This window comes from Chinchilla lanigera, unplaced genomic scaffold (genome assembly GCF_000276665.1).
Source record: "Chinchilla lanigera isolate Chin_1 unplaced genomic scaffold, ChiLan1.0 scaffold00107, whole genome shotgun sequence".
Taxonomy (NCBI): domain Eukaryota; kingdom Metazoa; phylum Chordata; class Mammalia; order Rodentia; family Chinchillidae; genus Chinchilla; species Chinchilla lanigera.
In genome coordinates, this window is record NW_004955508.1 from 4,257,834 (window position 1) to 4,278,468 (window position 20,635).

At 44.1% G+C, this 20,635-nt stretch overlaps 1 protein-coding gene across 1 annotated transcript in view; it reads right to left on the reverse strand.

Annotated features, from left to right (window-relative positions):
- Positions 1 to 2,882: 2,882 nt before the first annotated feature.
- The window catches only part of Zbtb38 (zinc finger and BTB domain containing 38), a gene marked incomplete at its 5' end in the record, with an annotated part of 36,720 nt that continues 18,967 nt past the window's right edge, over positions 2,883 to 20,635 (reverse strand). Inside the window, 1 exon segment of the mRNA XM_013506261.1 lies at positions 2,883 to 9,205. Within this exon segment, the coding sequence (XP_013361715.1) occupies positions 5,621 to 9,205 (3,585 nt within the window). The 3' untranslated portion in view covers positions 2,883 to 5,620.

Below are 20,635 nucleotides of genomic sequence, written 5' to 3' on the forward strand. Positions count from 1 at the left end.
CAACTCGGAGTCATCCTGGACTCCTGTGTTTTTGTCACCTCCTGGTACCTAAATCACCCCCCAAACTATCAAACACCATTTTTTTTTTCTTTTTAAATCCCTAGTGTTTTTTGAGACAGGGTCTTGCTAAGTAACTGAGTGGCCCAGGCTGGGCTCTAACTTGCGATCTTCCTGCCTTCAGCATCCCAGAGTGCAGGGATGACAGGTGTGTGCCACTGTGTGCGGCATAAAACCCCTCAACTCCGTTTTCAAAATACATCCAGTGTCTTAGCCAGACACTGTGTTCTTCCTAGTGGAAGACCACCACCCAGCCTAGGAAGCTGTCTGTCTACTGCCTATACTGTGAACAACTGGATTTCTTTAAAACTCAATTGCAAAGAGAAAAAAAAATAAAAGAGCTAAAGGGGACTCTATAGATTAAAAGACAGGTATAATAGAGAGGGCAAGCGGGCCGGGGTATAGTAAAAACGAGATTGGTGTGGCCAGGTGTGGTGGCACATGCCTGTAATCCCAGCGCTCTGGGAGGCTGAGGCAGAAGGATCACAGGTTCAAGCCCTGCCTGAGCAGCTTAGCTCTGGGTTCAATCCCCGTACTAAAAAAATAAAAAAATAAACATAAAAACTTGGTCATGTGTTGCTGAATGTTGAAGTGGATGATAGGCACACTGGGACACGTGCAATGTGCACGCTAAGCAGTCTGAAATCACGTATCGAGAATGGGACCTGTCCTATTTCCACTACTTCCACCCTTGTCCAAGCCACCGCCACTTCCCAGCTGTCAGATCTGCCTCCACCTCTGCTCCGCCCCGGGGTCTTCTCTGCGCTGCAGTGAAAGTGATCGCACACACATCCTACCCTTTCACTCTCTGCCCAAGGCCCCCAAAGGCTCTCACCGTGCTTGGACCTTGCGGCACCTCTCTGTGACCTCATCTCCTACCACCCAGTCTTGCATGGGCTCCCCCAGTGCTGTGTCTCTCTGCCTGCCTCTCGAGTCTCACCAAGCCAAACTCAAGCTTTCAGGACGGTCTACACCACCTGGGGCGCCTTTCCTCACTCCAGTCTGGCCCTGACCGCTCTGACGAAACCCAGCCTCAGTCCTGCTTCTCTGCTCTGATTCTGGGCCCGCAGGAGCTCAGGGCTCAGTTTCAAAATCTACTTCTCATCGGTCTCTTTCACCTGAACTCAAGGCTGCCCCGTATCTCTCCAGCTGCAGCCTTGATGCAATGCTGACCTCTCAAGCATATTTTGAATAAATGAGAATTAAGATATTATAGAAACTAGCATTGTTTTATCTTTAAAGTCCGTATGACAGATTTCCCTTTAACAGAAATATTTACCTCTGAAAGAACAGAAATATTTACTCAGAACTGATAAAATTTTAAAGAATACTTTTGATGTTCACCAAAAATAATTCTAAAAGAATGAAACTAGTGTCTTAACGTGTCACTAATGAGATAAATAAACCACATCTGTTGCCAGTTCTTTCACCAGTTAGCTAAATTTAGAGTGAACAGTCTTAAAAATTGCACACGTTGCCTGCTCACTGACCGTCCTGCTTGAAAAACTGGGGGTGCAACTGGGGAGAAACCACAGGGGGCTGCTCTCTCCGGGAGGGAAATAGGTGGCCAGGCTTTGGGGAAGCGGAAATGTAGACAGTTAATTAACTGATGGATACAGTAGAACCAAATCAACAAACAGGTGATAAGCAAGGAGGGAGGGCCACACAAGTGAAAAGAGCCGAACTAAAATAACAAATAACTTTTAAAAAAAGACCTGAATGAATTAAAAAAATAGGTTCAAACAGTGTTATTTTGCATGATTTATTATTATTATTTTTTGCTTTAAATTCAGGTACTTTCTCAATTGTTACAAGTGCTTTAACTATTAACTCCATTGTTCTGGTAGATAATGAAGTCAGTTTTAGCAGCTAACAATGGTTGGTGACTCTGGTTTGGATAGCCCTTGAAACACAAAACTGATTCTTTGCCAGCCACCACTAAGCCTGGAAATTCGAATTCTTTTCTGTGTTAGCCATGAACTATACTGCTCCAGCCACTAACACCCTCTTTGATACTACCCTTTGTGGCTAACTGCATGTGCTTGTAGGATGATTCCCTAAGGGTGGGATAGTTTATGATAATGGAACAGATTTTTTCCATCATTTGGAAAGTCATTAGCTTATAACTACGTTAAAATTTTACTCCATATTCTTGAAAAAAGACAAACAATAGGATAAAAACTCTTTAACATTGATTTCAGAGGGCACTATCCGCGGATATAAAAGAAGCCCCAGGGCTGGGGATATAGCTCAGCGGCACAAGCACCTGCCTGGCAAGCACAAGGTCCTGAGTTCGATTCTCACCACCAAAAAAAAATAAGAAGCCCCAGTCAGGTGAGGCTGAGCCCAACACAGCCTCCTTCAAGCCCCTCACCAGCAGTCATTATGACAACCACTGTCCTAAGGCTGCGTTACTTCGTCCTGCCTCTTCCCTCCGCTGTGCATTTAGTTTAACACTGCTCTCTCAGATGCTGAGAAGAAGCGCACACACAGGCACTGGGAGGGCAGGCAGACCTGCGCTGGCATCCTGGCTCTGCTGACGGGGAGACCTTCTCAAAGTCACCATGTGATGTCAATAATGAGGTCTACCTCAGGAGTGCTACTCAACAGAGGACCTGTTTCCTGTGGGGGAGGAGGGCAGAATATTTCCAAGCTTATCATTATAAGATCAGGCCTACCCAAAACACTGAACTAGCAGAAAACTTCAATCTCTCTTGCTCCACTTTCTTCGTTAATGTCATAATCCACGTGAGTCCCACACAAGGAAGTAGGTACTGCGAAACGTAAACAAGGAAACAAATGTTCTGAATGAAGAATATGTGTGACAAAGCTGTGACTCACACAGAAGAAATAGCTGCACAAAAGAATATTAAAACATTTAAAAAGAGACTTAACGTAGAAATAAGCTATTTTAATCAAGCAAAACCAAGTTTATATTCATTATTTCTAAAAATAAAATTAGACTTTTTTGACCCTTAACATCTGCATTTAATAATATCTTCTAACCAAAATACAGATGCTAAAACAGCAAGTTACAATATATCTTGTACAGCATACAGTATGTTCACTGTTTACACTTACTTAAATTCTAGTTGGTCATTATGTACTCAATGCATACTTAAACATCACTCATAATAAAATTTTCACAATTAACAAAAAAATGCAACAAGGTTGTCTTAAAACGGCTCTGCTATAAATTGTATAGAATATACAGAATTACAAAGTCAAGTATTTTTTATCAAAATATACACCCCTCCCTGAAACTAACACAAGCTATCAACATTTTAAATGAATAATACAATTATAGAAAATATTTGCAAAATTACTTTTTCATGTATAAATATTCTGCCATATTTACTTTGGTCTAGAATTATCAGCATACAAGTCCACTTAAAAAATATCCACATGTAAGGGCTGGGAGACATCACTACATGTAATAATTTTATATTTGTCGTTAAATCAAAAGAACTAAAATATGTAATTAATTGGTTCATATTCCTAACAGAAAACAAACACATGGATCACGAGATTGCTTATCAATATTCTAATTACCAATTTAAAGGTGATTTTCGTAAGCCCTTTGTGACTATTTCCTTAACAAAACCCAAAAGGATGGTGCAGGTGTACATATATACAACATATAAAATAAAGTTGAGTTTGCTTGCGTTTTCCCATTTTTCTCTACTATATAATACTGTATGGAAATGAAAGTCGATAAACAAAAGGTAAAGGCAGATATAATATTGGGGTTACTTAACAGCAAAGTTCTATGGTGTAAGAAGGTCAACTTGAATCATGTCCTTTTCTGGGTATGTGAATGTTTTCTGGCCCACCCAAAACCTACCAGGTTTTCTTCACGGAGACATCACAACACATGCTGAGAAAATCTGGAGTCCTATGAGCTACTTCTTCATAATGATAACCTTCCAACTTCGGATGACCTTCCGCTCCATCTATCTGATCCAATGAATGTGAATGACTGACGGTCAGCCTTGAGCTGAACTCGGAATTTTGCTCATAGCGGTGACCAAAGAATAGGAACGTATTCTCTCTGCCTCCTATTCTGGCAGTTTTAAAAGAATCACGAGTTCCAGCTTTCTAGGAACCTAGTCCACATGATAGACTATCCTGTAGGGCAATTATATTTTTGAGCGCAATGTTCATATTCTGGGTCAGTTAAAAGAACATTAAAAAACTGAAGTCTTTAGTAAGGGGACTAGATGTCTGCAAATATGAAGACAAAGCACTTGGCTTTGTGTGTACACTTCTGAGCAACGTAAATAAAGGACAATACCTTGCCTATCCCCTAATGCCTCAAAATCAAAGCTACTGCTTGAGGCAAGGAAGGTCATCACCTGCTCTTGCCGACTCAAGTCAATGTGTGTGTGTGTTTCTTTGTCATTTTGTTTTACATCAGTATGCATTTGTGAGCTGCATAATCTCCAGGAAGGCTATTAACTGTAGGAATCAGGCTTTCTGTCACTTTCAAGCGCCAGGAAATTTACCACCAACCGTGTGCCTTGCAATAAATCTCCCAGACACTCCTTCAGTGGAATGGGATTTACGGAGTTTATTTGAACCCTTAAATCTGTCTAAACCTCCACATCCATGGCCTTGAGATGGTGGAAGACTGCAGAGTTTCAGAAGAATCTGACCCTTCTTCGTTGCAAAGTATCATACGGCATAGGTCATTTCTGGGAAGGCTTTTGCTCACAGATAAGGCATGACCCATGTTTTCTGCGACTGGAGACCAGTTCTAAGAACAGCTTGCCACATTTCAAGAGAACAGCGCAGCATTCCATCTAAAAGCATACACATGCTCTTAAATCACGTTCAAAATGCTTTCTACTGATTGTTTACACCAGTTTTCATTATTTGCAGATCTATTGCTTATAATTCTCTATAGGGGATATGAACAGTTAAAAGTTACAGTGATTTATATATGTATTTTACAAGGTTTAAGTTGCAGAAAAGTAGTTCTAGATAATGTATGAATGTCCTACTTGAGGGTTACTCATCACACACGTATTTTCAGTTACACTGTTAAGGATTTCATATGTATCCATTAATTTAAACACATTGTAATAGTGCAGAAGCCAGATCGAAATAAATACTGTCATAGCTCATTTACCGTTTCACACATTTCGAAGACACCATCTTTGTATCTGACCCTAATGTCCTCCAGTGACTACAGACAGTTCAGCAGCCAGGAACCAGCATTCACTAGAAAGTTTTAAATTAGGCTAAAATTAAACTCCTCTTTTGCACTGGTAGAATATACCACAGCTAAGAACTTTCACAAGATATTCACAACGTATTTGGGAAGTTGGAAGATCTAGCTATTTTGTTTGTGTGCACTTTGTACGAAGTTAGTGCTAAAACCCAAAGTAGATATCAGGATCCTTTTTCTGGAGTTTTTACACATGAAAAAAAAAATTTTTTTTTAAACATTTCACTCCTTCATGACTTTTAAGTGAACGAAACAAAACCTGAAAAAACACAGAAAGAAAAAAAAAAACCCACCAACTTATCTTTTGAAGGTTTTTTCCCGACCTATTGCCACTCAAAGGACGTTTTCAACCACGGTTTGTACATTATCCTTTTGGTCACTGTCTTCTGAATCAACAAAATGTTGATTCTCGGAAGGATCTGAGTTTTCATGGCACATGTCACTGGTCTTCTCCTGCTGACCTGGGGCTTTGAACAAGTGTTTCTTTTGGTGCATCCCAAGGGCAGCAGCTGTTTTGCAAATTTTGGGGCACTGGAAGCAAGCAAAGCCTTTCCCGTTGTGCTCCCGAATATGCCTCTGCTCATGATTCCTTTTTGTGGAGAGATACAAAAAACTCTGAAAACAGAACTGACAGTGGTAACGCTTCTCACCGGTGTGGATCCTTTCGTGGATTTTGAGGGTCTCGTTCAACGTGAAGGCCTTGTTGCAGTACTGGCAGATGAACTCCTTCACGCCCAGGTGGATGCGCTCGTGTTTCTGTAAGTTTCCTTGCACCGAAAAGCACCGTCCGCAGGTCTTGCACTGGTACGGCTTCTCCCCGGTGTGACACCTCATGTGCATTTTGAGTGTGGATGGGCTCTGGAACTGCTTGGCGCAGAGCTCGCAGACGTAAGGCTTGGAAGTGAGATGCCGGTGCGGCCTGCCCGGGGTTCCAGCTCCCGACACTTTGTCTCCGTCACAGAGTTCACACTGCAGCTTGGGCATCTCTTTATTTTCTTCCTCCTCCGAGGCCTTGTCTGGAGGCGGCTTCCCCACGGCACAGTCCAGCTCTGCTGGGTATTTACACTTACTGCTCGGGCTCTTACTGCCATGCTCTTTCCTCCAGTTGCCTTTCCTCATTTTTCTCAACTGCCTCGATTTCTTTTTGGGCTTGTAGTTGTAGTAAGGACGCCACGGCTTATCAGTGGAATCCTGATCACTTGCGTCATCAAATACCTCACTCATTTCCACACACTCAGACTGGCAGAGCCCAAGCGGGCTGTCTCTGGGGGCTTCTGGGTCACTCGCCGGGGGCACTGTCTCTTCCTGCGTTTGGTACTTGGATCTTCTTCCCCTTTTGTAAAACAGTTTCGACCCCAGGATATGCCTTTTCACAATGGCTTCATTCCCAATTTTCACTGTTATCTGGCAAAGGGGCGCAACGTTGCTGTTCGTGGAGGTGCCAGGAAGAGCAGGTTTTGCAATATAAGTTTCGATTTTACTGGTTTCTTCAACCGGAGTTGTGGCTTTGCTTAATGACCCTCCAGGATCAGCAACGTATTTTAATTCCTCTGGAATTTCTGCCTTGCTACAGGGAGTAGTTTTCTTTTTCTCCTTACTGCTTTTGGGTCTGCTTGCACATCTACCCACTTTGTCTGCCTCGGGCTTGCTGTCATCTTTCAGGGACGGAGTGCCAGCCGGGTCCGAAGGGGCCCCGTGGCTGCTGCTGGCCACGGCAGCAACGGCGTTGCTGTGCATTATCACCGATGAAAACTGGCTGCTGTGCACGATGACGGAGGCTGCCGGGCCGCCGTAGCTGATCACAGAGGCCGAGTTCTCGCTGCCGTTACTCAAGGACGAAACAGGCCCATCTCCTGCCTGCAGGTCAGAGCTGACAGCATTGTCCGTGGAAGAGACCGATACCTCGTTTGAATAAAAGTTACTGTCTAGGTCAATCTTCATCGTCTCCTCTCGCCATCTGGTGCCCGCTGCGTTCTGCACACTGGCAGAAGCGGGGATGTCCTGACACGCAGATGCTTCTAATGGGATGGCTGGGGTGCTGGTCAGGGTGTTTGCACTGCTCTGGAAATTCAGGGCAGATAATTCGGAACTGCATGGGTTCTGGACAACGAAGGTACCAGGTGTGGATTCACTTATTTGCCTGTTCTCTCGAGCGTTTTCATAGGAAGAATTTCGGTAGCTCTTATAAGGAGCTCTCTTGCATTTCATAGGCAGTAGCCGATAAAGTTTATATGGGTAGACAGTAGGTTTCAAGCCTCCATTTGCTGTCTTTTTACTAATGGAAAGCCTATGGTCTATGGCATGGAAAGACTTCTGGTGATTTTTTAGTATATAGTAGGTCATGAAAGTCTCCAGACAGAAAATGCACTGATAGCGCCTTTCGCCTGTATGCCAGATTTCATGTCTTGTCCTGTACTCAGCCAATGCAAACACTTTGTTGCAATAATGGCAAGGGTATGTTCTTCTCCAGGAGTGGACATTTGCGTGTCTCCGGAGGCTGGATAAAGTCACATAACTACGTTTGCACACAACGCAACTGTAGAGCATTTGCCCATTAACGAATTTAACCATGTGGTCCGCATCTGGCAAAGTACTTCCAGTACTGGGAAATTCACCAATCCTATTTTCAGGTAGTAAAGGTTCCGGGCCTGTGATGGAACTACCATTTTGTCCAATGGTAGGATAATTTTCTAAAAAGTGTTGGTTTCCTCCAGGAACGGGCAAGTGGCTTGATCTCATACAGATCTGTTCGTGCCGATCCAGTCGGTTCAGGGTGGTGAACTGTTTGTTGCAGTACTTGCACACCAGCGGCTCCTGGGTTGGCTTGTGAAGCTGCATGTGGGCACTGAGCACAGCACTGCTGTCGAAGGACTGGGAACAACAGCTGCAATTATAAATGAGAGGCGGGATCTCTGCTGCTGGCGGCCCGGGAATACTGGAAGATTGGTTTTCCTCTTCCCTGGAAAAACGGACATCTCCCTCGTTGCTGGGAGATTTTGAATGAGGGAGAACTGTAGCTGGCTGCGGACTTCTTTCTTGATTAATCTCTGGGTTGGTTACTGGAGGGGGCGGTATGTTTTCTGTGGCTGATTCAGAATCCTGGGGTAAGGAATAGTTCTTTGGCTTTCGGCATGTTTTCGGTTTTGCGGCAAGAGCGTCCCCGTTTTCTTTACCTGTTTTCCCCGGTGAACTGCTGTTACGCTCCTGGGCAGGCTGGCTTCTGTAAGCCTCGGTGATGGATGAAACGGCGTACGAGTGCTCAGCGAGGGTGCGGACAGGCTCTGCCTCGTGGCAGATGTCAGTCCTCTCCAGGCAAAGGCTCGTTGTTCTCATGGAGTCGGAGACTTTTTTGAAACTAGCCCTCAGGTCCAGTGGAGAAAACATGTTATTACTATTTTCTGTCTCAATGATGGAAAATGCATTTGTGATCCTTGGCCCGTTAGTGATGGCTGGCTCTTCGTGCCTTTTTTCATTTTTTTCTTCTTTAACCACTCCCTTTTCAGTAATGCAGAATACATAGGGACCTGGAGAACTGGAGAAGTTACGGTCAGTGAGGTCTTCCAGAAACGATATTCCCAGCTTTTTCCCTGCAGCTGCGAGATCAGTGACTGTTTCCTGTCTCTTGACGACGACTGTGGAGCTGTAGATATAATTAAGTATTTCCGTAAACACTTCAGCTTTGAGATCGTCCAGCTCCAGGACATGGCTGGAAATACAGATTGTATGGCTCCAGAAGATGTTTTTGAAATAAAGGCTGGAAGCGGCCAGGACATTGCTGTGGGCTTTAAATTTGGTGTCTTCCACAATGATCGTAACATCACACAAAATGCCCCGAATGCGCTGCTCGTTTAAGATGGAGAGCACGGTGTCGCTGTGGAAGTCATCCTTGAGGTCCCTGGACAGGGACATGACTGTCATCTGAAATAAGAGGAGAGAAATGATCAAAGCCCCTTCTACAGTGGCTTCTTTATTTTTAGGCTATGTGCAACTTCTCATAAAAAAAAATTTTTTTTTTTGGTTATAAAAATTCAGGTTTTAATTGTATTCCATTGTTCCTCCCAAGATCTGGAGCCAGCATTAGAAGCTGAATTTTTTTCTTACCAGCCTATTCCTCATGCCATCCTAACAGATGTAGTTGGAAATATTCCCAGAATGTAAAAAAAAATAACTGTAACTATAAATACATGCCCAAATTTGGGGGTAGTCCCCAAATGTTAAGGGGTTGCACTGTCATCGAAGGGTGCTGTATTGAACCCTAGAGTCGGACGATGTCACGGTCCTGCCACAAGCCCTTTAACTCTTTTCAGAGATAATGCTGATGAACGGATCCAAATATAACTCATGAAGCAAGAAAAAATTTTTTTTAGAAAGTTTCCCTCACATAGTGGTCCCCGAGTGTGAAGGTATCACCTGCTCAGAGAAACAGCTAGGACAGAAGAAGCCATTCTCCTTTGTAGCAAGAGTGGCCGTCTGAGTGACCGAGTCTGACACCAGGGGCACCCTGCCTCTCTCCTCCAGCGGCCCTGACAGGGACCCGTCCCTGTCCTTTTCTGACTTCCCTTCGCTACTGCCAAAGTACACCAGGGTTTTCAAAGAAGATTCTGTGAGGTCCCGAAGGCAAACAAAAAGGACACAAAGCACAATACCAGGAAAGTATATTTCTACGTCTGCAAGAATGTGTCTCATGACAGATTTCTCAATGAGAACAATTTAAAGGAACAGTGGTTCTTGGTCTGGTCTGAGGATCTCATCTTTGTTCTTCTCTGTATATGTTGCTCTCGCATAACACACACACACACACACACACACACACACGTGCGCGAGCAGGGGAAAATCTCATTAGTCTCTGTACACTGTGAGCCTGCGATCAGCAGAGACTACCCACTGATACTCTACTAAAGGATGACCACAGCAGTGGCTTTCATGCTTACAATAAGACACATATGGTACATGGGGACCACAGACACAACCAAAATACCGTGATATGTCTACCTTTCACTCAAAAGGCTAAAACTCATTGTTTTCACTTTCCACTAATAGATCATTCCCGCATTTAAAAACAAAGCATATCTCTCTGGGCTCTCCTACAAGCGCTGGCTCCAGAAAGCCATGTAGCTTGAGGGTATGTCTTTAACTGCATGTGGCAATGGCTTTCTAGTATTGGAGAAGAGCAGTTAGCTCATGCCATTAGGATGGCCACACAAAGATCTCTCTTTACCTTTTTGTAAAGCTGCTATTATAAGCTAGGCCACTTATGGTATTTAACCTCCCTGAAGCAATCATCCATTTGATAAACTCTTGTATCAAATTCACCAATAGGAAAAAGTACCTTTCTACGAACAAAGTCTTCAGTTTGGATAAGAAGAACCATATAGTCACCATGTCTCCCTTAATTCTTGAGACAAGGATGCTTAGAACTAACTTTTGTCAAGCTGTAGCCATTCTTAGCCTGGGTTTCTGATGCAACTATTACCTTACTTTACTTAATGTGAATTATACTCTTGTTTAATTGCAATCTTCCACGAATCTTTCCTAGACACGTGGGACATGATTTCTATAAGTAGAAATGGAATTCAATTAAGTGGGATCTTTATGGCTCCCCTCACGCTCAGTACTTCATGGGGATCCATATTCACAACAATCTCTGCTGGTATCATTTTTATCTTCCCTGAGGTCTCTGCTCTGGACCTCAGGGAAGGAATTATTTTGTCCACTGCCTCACATATTATATTGTTTGGCTTCTCGGAAGTCCCTATTGTATTTCAATTCTTTATCCATCCTGACTGGATAGTTTCATATCTGACAAAGCACATGCAAAGGGCTTCAAAATGGTGGCTCTGACCTTGGTTTAGGTCTGTGTGGATGCCATCTATTTTGTTTTTCTAATTCTACTAAAACTAATGCTTCTTGCAAAATATTCTCCAGTGGCTCTGCCAGTTGGCTCTATTTCCATCTGGGAACACAGTCATCCCCAGTATTCTGGGGAGCTCAGTGACAGGACCCCCTGTGGATACCACAGCGCATGGATGCTCAAGTTCTTTACAAAAATGGGGTAGTATTTACGTACAGCCTATGCATGTATTTTTGTATGCTTTAAATCATTTCTACACTACACCTAATATAATATAATGCTATAAAGTTAGTCATTATACTATATTGTGTAGGGAATGACAAGAAAAAAATGTGTATACGTTCCATACAGATGTAATTTTTTCTAAGTATTTTTAAGCATTGGTTACTTGGACCCATGGATGTACAACCTGAAGATACCAAAGGCCTGCTGTACGGTACTTCACATTTGGCCAAAATCACTGCCAAGTGCTCTGGTTCAGACTGCTTACAGACAAAGCCCCTCCCACTTCTGCAGACCCTTTCAACTTCTCTCATGTTCTTCAGCTAGAGGTTAGCAAAAGGCCAACGGTTAACACTTAACAAAATCCCTGTTGTTCTTAGAGCTAGAGTGACATATATGATAAGAATATCATTATATATGTCACTAAAATATTCTCATAACTGCAGAAAAATCCATGCCTAACACCTTTCAGGGGAGTATCTCTGTGTGGTAGAAGTCCTGTGAAGTCATAGTCATTAAATAGCGCTTTGATTTGTTTTCTTGACACATGTAAAAAAATTTCATTCTTTTATCAATTTTATCCAGCAGGTATAGTACGTTAACACTGAACATGCTCAGGTGTGATGTGTGGGGGCTGGAGATGTGGGGAGGAGTGAAGCAGGCCTCCTTTTCCAAGGAGCTCAGAATTGAGGGGAAGAAAGACAACTGCTGGAGCTGGGCATGGTGGTACACACCTGTAATCTCAGGACTCGGGAGGCTGAGGCAGGAGGATTGTTGCAAGCCTGAGGCCAGCCTGGGCTACAAAGTGAGCTCAAGGCCAGCCTGACCTGCATAGTGAGACTCTGTCTCAAAAAGCCAAAAAAAAAAAAGAAAGAAAGACAACTTCCAACTAGTGACTGGACTCAGTGATAGCAGGCCTTTCTTAAGTACGAATGTTAGATGGTTAAGTGACAATATACTTATAGGGGCCCTTGATTACTTCTCATCAACAAGCAAACAAAAGGGGTTTGGGAAGGATGCTCTGAGCAGAAGGATTACTATGAGCAAAACCAACCAAAACTGATTCAGGGTTGAGTGCATTCAGGAGACAGTATGTTGGCAGGCTCAGAGGGACAAATTCTAGCAGTTCAAGTCAGAAGCAGCCTTCACCTGGACAGTGTAGAACCTGGAGAAGCAGTCATGGCCCTGAACATGACTGAGAAAGTGGGATGGGGTGGTGTTGGGTGATGGTTGCCTCAACTCAAAATTTATTTTAATGCTTACAGAAAATACTTATTAAGGAACTGCTAGGAACACCTCTATCTAGGCAGCCTGCTTCCTCTGGGACTTCTGGTTTTTGGTTCATACCATGATTATAGCATAACATTTGTTCCCCTATCTTTCCTATGAGCTTCTTAAATACGGAGACAATCTTACCCATCTTTGTATTCCTTGTATAATACATCGTCAATGACACTGGCACCGAGCAAAGAGGAAATGGCTCCTTAGACCTTGAGCAGTAATGGCTTAAATTACATATTGTGCTTATCAACACCTACTGATTTAGAACCTTAAAAATCAGATCAGAACCCAAATTCTACTCTACAGAGAGAGCAAAAATCCTAGGAAAACATAGTTCTTGTCCGTTTTTTTTCCTAGCACCTTAACTTGGCAGTTTTTAAAATTTTTTACTTTTGTTTTTTTTTTGGAGACAGGGTCTCACTGTGTAGTTCAGGCCCCAAATTCACTATATAGCCCAGGCTGGCCTCAAGCTCAAAGCGATCCTCCTGCCTCAGCCTCCCCCTGCCACTACGCCTGACAACCTGGCAGCTTTTAAAGTGTGTTCCCTGTACCTCTGAATCTCCTAAGACCTTTTTCTAGATTTATGAAGTAAAGCTACTTTATAATAATATTAAGATATTGTTTGCTTTTAAAAAATTATGCTGATATGTGCAGTAGTGGTGCAAAAGTGCAGGGTAAAACTGCAGGCATCACACAAATAACACCCAACTGTGGAAGTAAAAATTATTTTTTTATCAACACTTGACCTGTGAATGAAAAAAAAAAAAGAAAAAAAAAATATATATATATAAAACCACCTGCCAAATTTTGGGGTAGTACCAAAGAATATCCACAATTAACTGAAAAGCCTATTTAAAAATGTATTTCCTTTCCACCTATTTGAGTAAGGCTGGATTTTCTTTACATATTTCAAGTAAAACATTATTACAATTCAAAATGTATTGTAACTGAATGCACCCATAGACATGAAGATCCAGCTGTCTTTCCGCTAAGCCAAATGCATACATATTTGCAAAAATGTGACACAATACCATTCCTTTCAGTATTTTCTGCTTTAGAATACAGTTATGTTAATAAAATGTTATTTCATCATGCACTTGGGTTTATCACAGTCATTTTTAATAAGTCGATAGCTTTTAATTTTTTCATTAAGATTTTTGAATATGTTAACTTTTTGTTGTTTTGTTATAAGACAGGGTCTCTCTATGTAGTTCAGGCTGGCCTTAAACTTGTGGTGATCCTCTTGCCTCAGCCTCCCAAGTGCTAAGATTACAAGCGTGTGCCACTATGCCTGGCTGAATATGGTAAATATTGCTAGACAAAACTCTGATAAACAAAAGCTCTGGGCCTTTAATGATTCGTGAAAGTCTAAGCAGGTTATGGGACTAAAATTTGACAGAACTACTATATTATAGAACTATTATATTAACCAATAAGAAAACATTTCTACCTCCAAGAAATGATTTTATTACAGTATTATGTAAGTATGTACATGTATATGTACGTGGTGCTGGGGACTGAAGAGAGAATTCCATGCATGTTAGGCAAGTGCTCGACCACTGAGCTACAGCCCCAGTCCTTTTTATTTTGAGACAGGATCTTGTTAAGTTGTCCACACTGGCCTCAAACTTTTCATCCTCCTGCCTCAGCCTCCTGAGTAACTGGGATTATGGATGGACACCAGTCCACGTCCACCCAGAAAATTATTTTACTTTAGTGAATACAGTAAATCACATGCAAGCATAAAAGGACTAAACACAAAGTGGATAAAAGTTAGTAAAACACAAAGCAGAAATTCCCAGGGTACAGAAGGGGAACTCAGGGGACAGAGAAACACAGGCAGACACACTCACAGTTATACAAGTATTTTCTATACCTGTCAGGTTTCCAGGCTTAGGGTGATGACTAACTATCGCCTGGATCTGAACATGGCTGAAAATCCAGGTGGATCAATATGTTTATCCACATGAAGGTGAAACTTGTCCTTTCGAAGGGCTGCTGTCCACATTCTACTTAAACAATCTACTGCTGTCGGGATCCTTGCTCTCCATGCCTGAGGATTAGCATGGCCACAATAATCTACCCAAACAATTCTCGTCATTCACCTATTAAAAATGAGCTCTTTCCCATTACAGCCATGACACTGCTTTTAGGCTTTGTGTCCGTCACTGTGGGTCCGGATTTGAAAACAAAGGAAAGAGTGCTAGTATTTCCAGCATAATTAATCTGCTGTCCATCCAATTAGTTAAGGCAACTTTACTGAAATATACAGAAGTAAAAAAAAAAACAAAAACTTACAACGATAATTCTTATATAAACTCTCATGAGTTAATAACAGAAATCTTGACAAACCTCTTTATATCGCTAGCCAACATATCTATTATAAGCCTTTTATAGCCGTATATATAAGCCCTTTCTATAAACCATTCACAGGGCGTATTAGTAAAATCTGGTGCATTTTCCTTAGTAAATGTTTTAAGACATGACGGACAGAGGGGAGAAGTAACTCTTCCCTGTGTAGGTGGGTGAGGACTGAAGTGACTTCCGGCCACTCTCCGGGGCTAGACTGAACCCTGTTTTTCTAAACGTCTGATCAGAGGTCAAAGACAAGAGCCTTCTTGCCAGCATTTTTAGCCACTCAATTCCTAAAATAATAAAAAATAAAACCGAATCTCCAGAGCCACTTCCTCCTCACTACTGCATGTTGTCTTCTATAAAAAGAAACTCCGAAGTAAACCCTAACTAAAAAAAGAACACACTGTATTAAGATACGTACTGACCTGGAATCCTGCAAAAGTCAAACTTGCAGTCCATAGTGGGCCTGCTGCGGCCCGGGCGGAGGCGGGATCTACTGCGCAGGTCTGCTAGTCCCTGCGGGAAGGGTTCTGACAAAAGACATTTTGCTTCAGGGAACTGGCTCCGCCATCCCACGCACATCCCTTGCACACAGCCGTGTTAGGTATCCACGTCAGGCCTCACGTGACGGGGTGTTAGAAACACATGCATCAGATCTCCAAAACAGATTACAAAACAGAAGCTCTTTATAGAGTTGGGCTGAGTCTAGGAAAAGGAAAATCCTCTTGATTTCATCTTTTAAATGTGGCCAAAAAGCGGCACACAAGAGCTACCTTATCAGGCTTTAATGCACTAACGCTTTCAGATTCAAGGAGGCACAGTGGGACAAAGGTGGTCTGTTTTTTTAACTGTCGCTTGCTTGACTCTAAGCTGCCATCGGGGGTTGCCAGCGTGCACCCCACAGGGAGAGAGGGAGGGAGGCCGACAAAACCTCACCCATTATCTGGAGAAGCTAAACAGTCGGCTCCGGACTTGTAGTTGCGTGCACACAGACTGTGAGAACAAGTACTGTCAGATTCGTGAAGGATGTCAGGGCCCGGTTAAACATTTTAGGTTGCTTGTCTGAGGAAAGGAGGAAAAAGGCCTTGGTTCCTTTGTTTTTCTCTGAAACGCAGCAATGTTTCAGGGCAGCCTGAGTTATCTGAGCTCAGGATCAAGCATGCCGGGACACTTGCTTGCTTAGGAAACCTGGTGAATGCCATCAGAGAATCCGTCTCTGAAGCCCTCCAGCGCTACGCCCTTGTTTCATTCAATTACTACCTATGGGCAAGAGTTCTGATGGGCACTTTCAATCTGAACGTGAAGAGGACCAAGGGCAGGGTGCCCCAGGAGAGGCCCCGAAACCTCTTATTGTAAGGGGGAGTCAACCATTAAGAACTGGTTTCAAACCAGGTGTGGTAATGCGCACCTGTAATCCAAGTACTCTGGGAGGCAGAGGCAGGAGGACTGCAAGTTTTAGCCCAGTTAGGGCAATTTAGTGATTTACTGAGACCCTGTCTCAAAATAAAAAATAAAAAGGGTCAGGATACAGTTCAGTGTAAAAACCTCCCATGTTCAATCCCCGGTACAGGAAAAAAAAAAAGACGGGGGTAGGGAGCTGGTTTCAAAGGCCAAATACATTTTGCTGTGAACCTAAAGGCCTCCCGGTTTAATGGAAGTGGCCTTGCTTTTCTAGTTGACTGCGATCCCTAGGGGAGAGTGGAGGAACTGTGGTTCATTCTGGATTCTAAACAAGAACGAACCTCCAGCTCGTGGCGAGGACAGGCCTTCTAGCACCGGCAGAGCGCCCGCTCCTGCTGGTCCTCCGTGTGCATCTCTCCTGGCCCTGAGGTCGCAGGATGAACCTGCCATCCCGGAGAACAGGATGGTACGATCCTGGCCCTCTGCCCTGGTCACAGCTCATGCTGCATCTCCAGGCTGCCGCACACAGCAGCGGGCACGCAGTAGGTTTTTGTTGAACCAGTAAGTGGAGCATCTACTCTATAAAATATAAACGGCTCACCCTGAGTGAAATGCAGCCTGGTCCTCTGCCCTTCACGCCCAGCCACCTTCATCTTGATCTGCTTTTTTCCCACAGCAGACAGAATATTCCAATTTGCAGTTTACTTATTTATATCTATTGTCCATTTCCTTGGTAGAGTTTAAGTCCCACTACTTTAGCAATCTGACTTTCTTCACTGATGCATTGTAAGCAAGAAGGACAGGGCCTGATACATAGAAGGCCCTCAGCAGCTACTCCCTTAAAAATTTAATAACCTGCATTACAAATAGTAATACAGTAATCCTGTATACTTGTAAGTCAACACTAGGTAAGGATAGCTGCCATAAATATTGCTAATTATAATTTGCATTTGTCTGAATTCCCCAACCAATTCTGAATGAAATTATTTTACCTGATACACTTCAGGTTGGGAAGCACTTTGCACATTAATTCACCTCATCACCTCCACAATTCTAGGAAGTGAGCATGCAAAATGGAAATATTACTATGTGCTCAGAGCATTAAATCGATTAAGGGAATCAATGCTCAAGATATGGAAGCTGACGTTATTATCGTGCCAATAATGCACATGTAGAAACCGAGCCCAGAGAAGTGACCTGCTTACGGCAGAGCATGTGACTTCCGCTGGCAGAACGTGTTCGGCCTGCTGGACTCTGCTGCCTCCTGTGCATGCACACACAGCAGTTACTAAGTCAGAGCAGGTGACTTGCTCCATACGGCACAAAAGGGCACAGCTGAGTCCAGACCATGGCTTCATTATACAAGACCACTCCTAAAGAAGCTTCACACTGGGATCTAAGACGCAGACTTCTAGGGGACGGCAAGCCTGAGTCACACGCTAGGAAGTCACTGAAAGATACCGAAGAATGTGCCAAAAGCCCCAGAGAAGGGGCCCTGAGGACTGGAGTTAAGACCAGCAGACTCCTGACTGAGCGCTGCTGGGCACATGGTTTTAGACCTCGGATCCTTCACAGCTCGCCAGGTAAATAACAGCTGTCCAGTAGGCATTTTCCAGGTGGCACCTGTGATGCAGTTAGTCCTACTGTTTGCCCCATGGCCCAGAAAACATTCATACAGCCAGGCTATGACGATCTGAGGCGAGTTCTCCTGTGACTCCTACCCTCTCATTATAGGCTGGGGATGGTGGTGTCGGCCCAGGGACTGTGATGCTCCTGCTAGGAAGGAGCCAGTCAAGGTGCAGCATGAGACCAGTAGGTGAGAGGCCTCCGAGGAGCACTGGGGGACTCTCCAGGCAGAGCCAGCTTCTGAGACAGGGAAGAGTGCCCTGGCCAACATGAGCTGGGTCATGGTCGGTGAGACGCGGCAGAAACCTGAATGCAAATCCCATGACCCCTACAAAGGCTTCTGAGGTTCCCTGTGATCTGACTTCATTTCCTGCCGCTCTCACCCACACAAGGCTGCTCTCTATTCCTTGAATGTGCCGGGTCCTCCCCATCTCAGGGCCGGTGCTGCAGCTGCTTCTGCAGCGGGGAGGCTCTTCCAGCCACAGCAGCAGGCCCCTCTGGTCTCCATCCAAACCCCACCCCCAAATCAGCTTTCCCTGTTACCTACTCAAAGGACACTTTTCTTTCTATTACTAATTATGGTTATAGTGGAACATTTGAGGAATGTGTGCTTTAACATAGGGCACAAACTCTGTGAGGGCTGAAACTGTTTACCAGCGTTCCTGGCCTTCGGAGCTATAACTACCCCATAATAGGTGCTAATAAACCCTAATAAATAAATGCAAAAGCAAAAAGCACCTCAACATTAAGGTTTATAGAGCTACCCCTTCTGACTGTTACCAAGCTTTCAGGCCAATGTGAACTGGCCTGCTATTTTCCATCTACACTACTGGCAGAGAGAAGACCCTTGTTGAGTATAAAACGTCAAAAAGGTATTCTGATGCGGGAAAAGGAAAACCAAAACACCACACACAAAATAAATCAACATTGTCACCCTCGAGCTGAGCTACAGAAGACACACCAGGGCCATCTACTGCCCAGGAAGATATTACTGTCCAAACAAGTTAAAACACCCAAACACAGCTCCAATATACTGACCAGTTGCTTACTATTGCAACTTTGGCTCAAAGGAAGGAAAAGAGCAATCCTTCAAGTTCTGCTGATAGGTTTTGTTCAAAGTCCAGGGACTGGGACTTCGCTTTGGGTACTTGGACTGCACTGGCCACAAAGTTTTTAAATTAGTTTTTTTTTAATGCTAAAAATGTAAAATTGGCAGCACACAGGTATAGAGCCAGGCCTTGATGTGGGTGTTTGTGAGGAACTTCATTTCCACATGATCTCCTCCTCTCTCTGGAGCTCCCATGGCTTCTCACTCCTTCTAACCACTTGGAAATTCCTTCTGAGCACGCTCTCTCCCTCACTCAGCTTCCTCTCATGAGAAGCTGATCTGATGATGGTGCTGGGCCGATGACCCACTTGTGGGTTGCAGAACCACGGACGTTTGTGTGTCCCGGCGCCCTGACATATGGTGCCCTGCAAAAACATACAGACTCTCTTTCCTTCCATCAGACAACTAACAGCAAGATGCAAAGGGCAGGCTCTAGTAATGTTGTTTACCGTGGCGGCTCTCAGCACAAGCTTGCAAGCCAGACTGACAAATGGAGCCTCAAAAAAGAAAAAAAAAAAAAAAAAAAAAGCTCTAAATTAGAGTTTTGAGAGGTTCTGCTGGGCAGAAGCTTTTGCATCCTGCTTTATGCTTCACTGGTATATATCCTGCTGGAAATTACTGAGATGTGCAACACAACAAGGTGACTTATGAGTAATAATTACATTCTACAGGGGCTACTATGACTCCTGAATATGCTGGAGCCCCGCCATGAAGCCTTTCCCAGGGTTAACTGTAGAGTGACATCCACATCCCCTCCACACGCATCAATGTCCCCGCTGCTACTTACTCATTGGGCAGTGGGGAGATCATGTAGATGTGCCATCCACGTATAGCTAACAAGCTGTCTGTGTGCCAGGACCCTTACACTGCATAGACATTAGCCCTGATTCCTCACAGCAATGTGCTTGGAAATGAGAAAACTGAGGCTCAGAGAGGCCGTGGAGCTCAGCCCAGATTATTCAGGTAGTGAGGGGCAGAGCTGGGATTCAAAGCCAGGCACTGTGTGGTTACCACACTGTCCATTTCAGGACCAGGAGGATCAAGACGTATGAAAAAACTTTGGCCGGGCATGGTGGCTCATGCCTGTAATCCCAGCACTCGGGAGGCTGAGGCAGGAGGATCACTGCGAGTTCGAGGCCAGCCTAGGCTACAAAGTGAGCTCAAGGCCAGCCAGAACTGCATAGTGAGACCCTGTCTCAAAAAGACAAAAAACTCCCCCCAAAACAAAAAAACTTAGCCTCTCCATGCCTGTCCAGTTGCACTGAGTGAAATATGCATACACTAGAAACCAAACCGCCAAGGTGCACAAGGCATCAGCCTGGACTACTCTCCAGCTTGTGTCTGGCAAACTACAGCCTGACTTGAGAGGGCTGCCACGAGCAGGGGTCCAGGTTGTACCCAGCCTCAGCCTGGGAGCCACCCGTGTGATGTTTGGCCAGGTATGTTCCCCCAGGTGCGGGCCTGCTCCCCGACAGAAGGTTGCAATTTCTCTAATGTGCCCAGA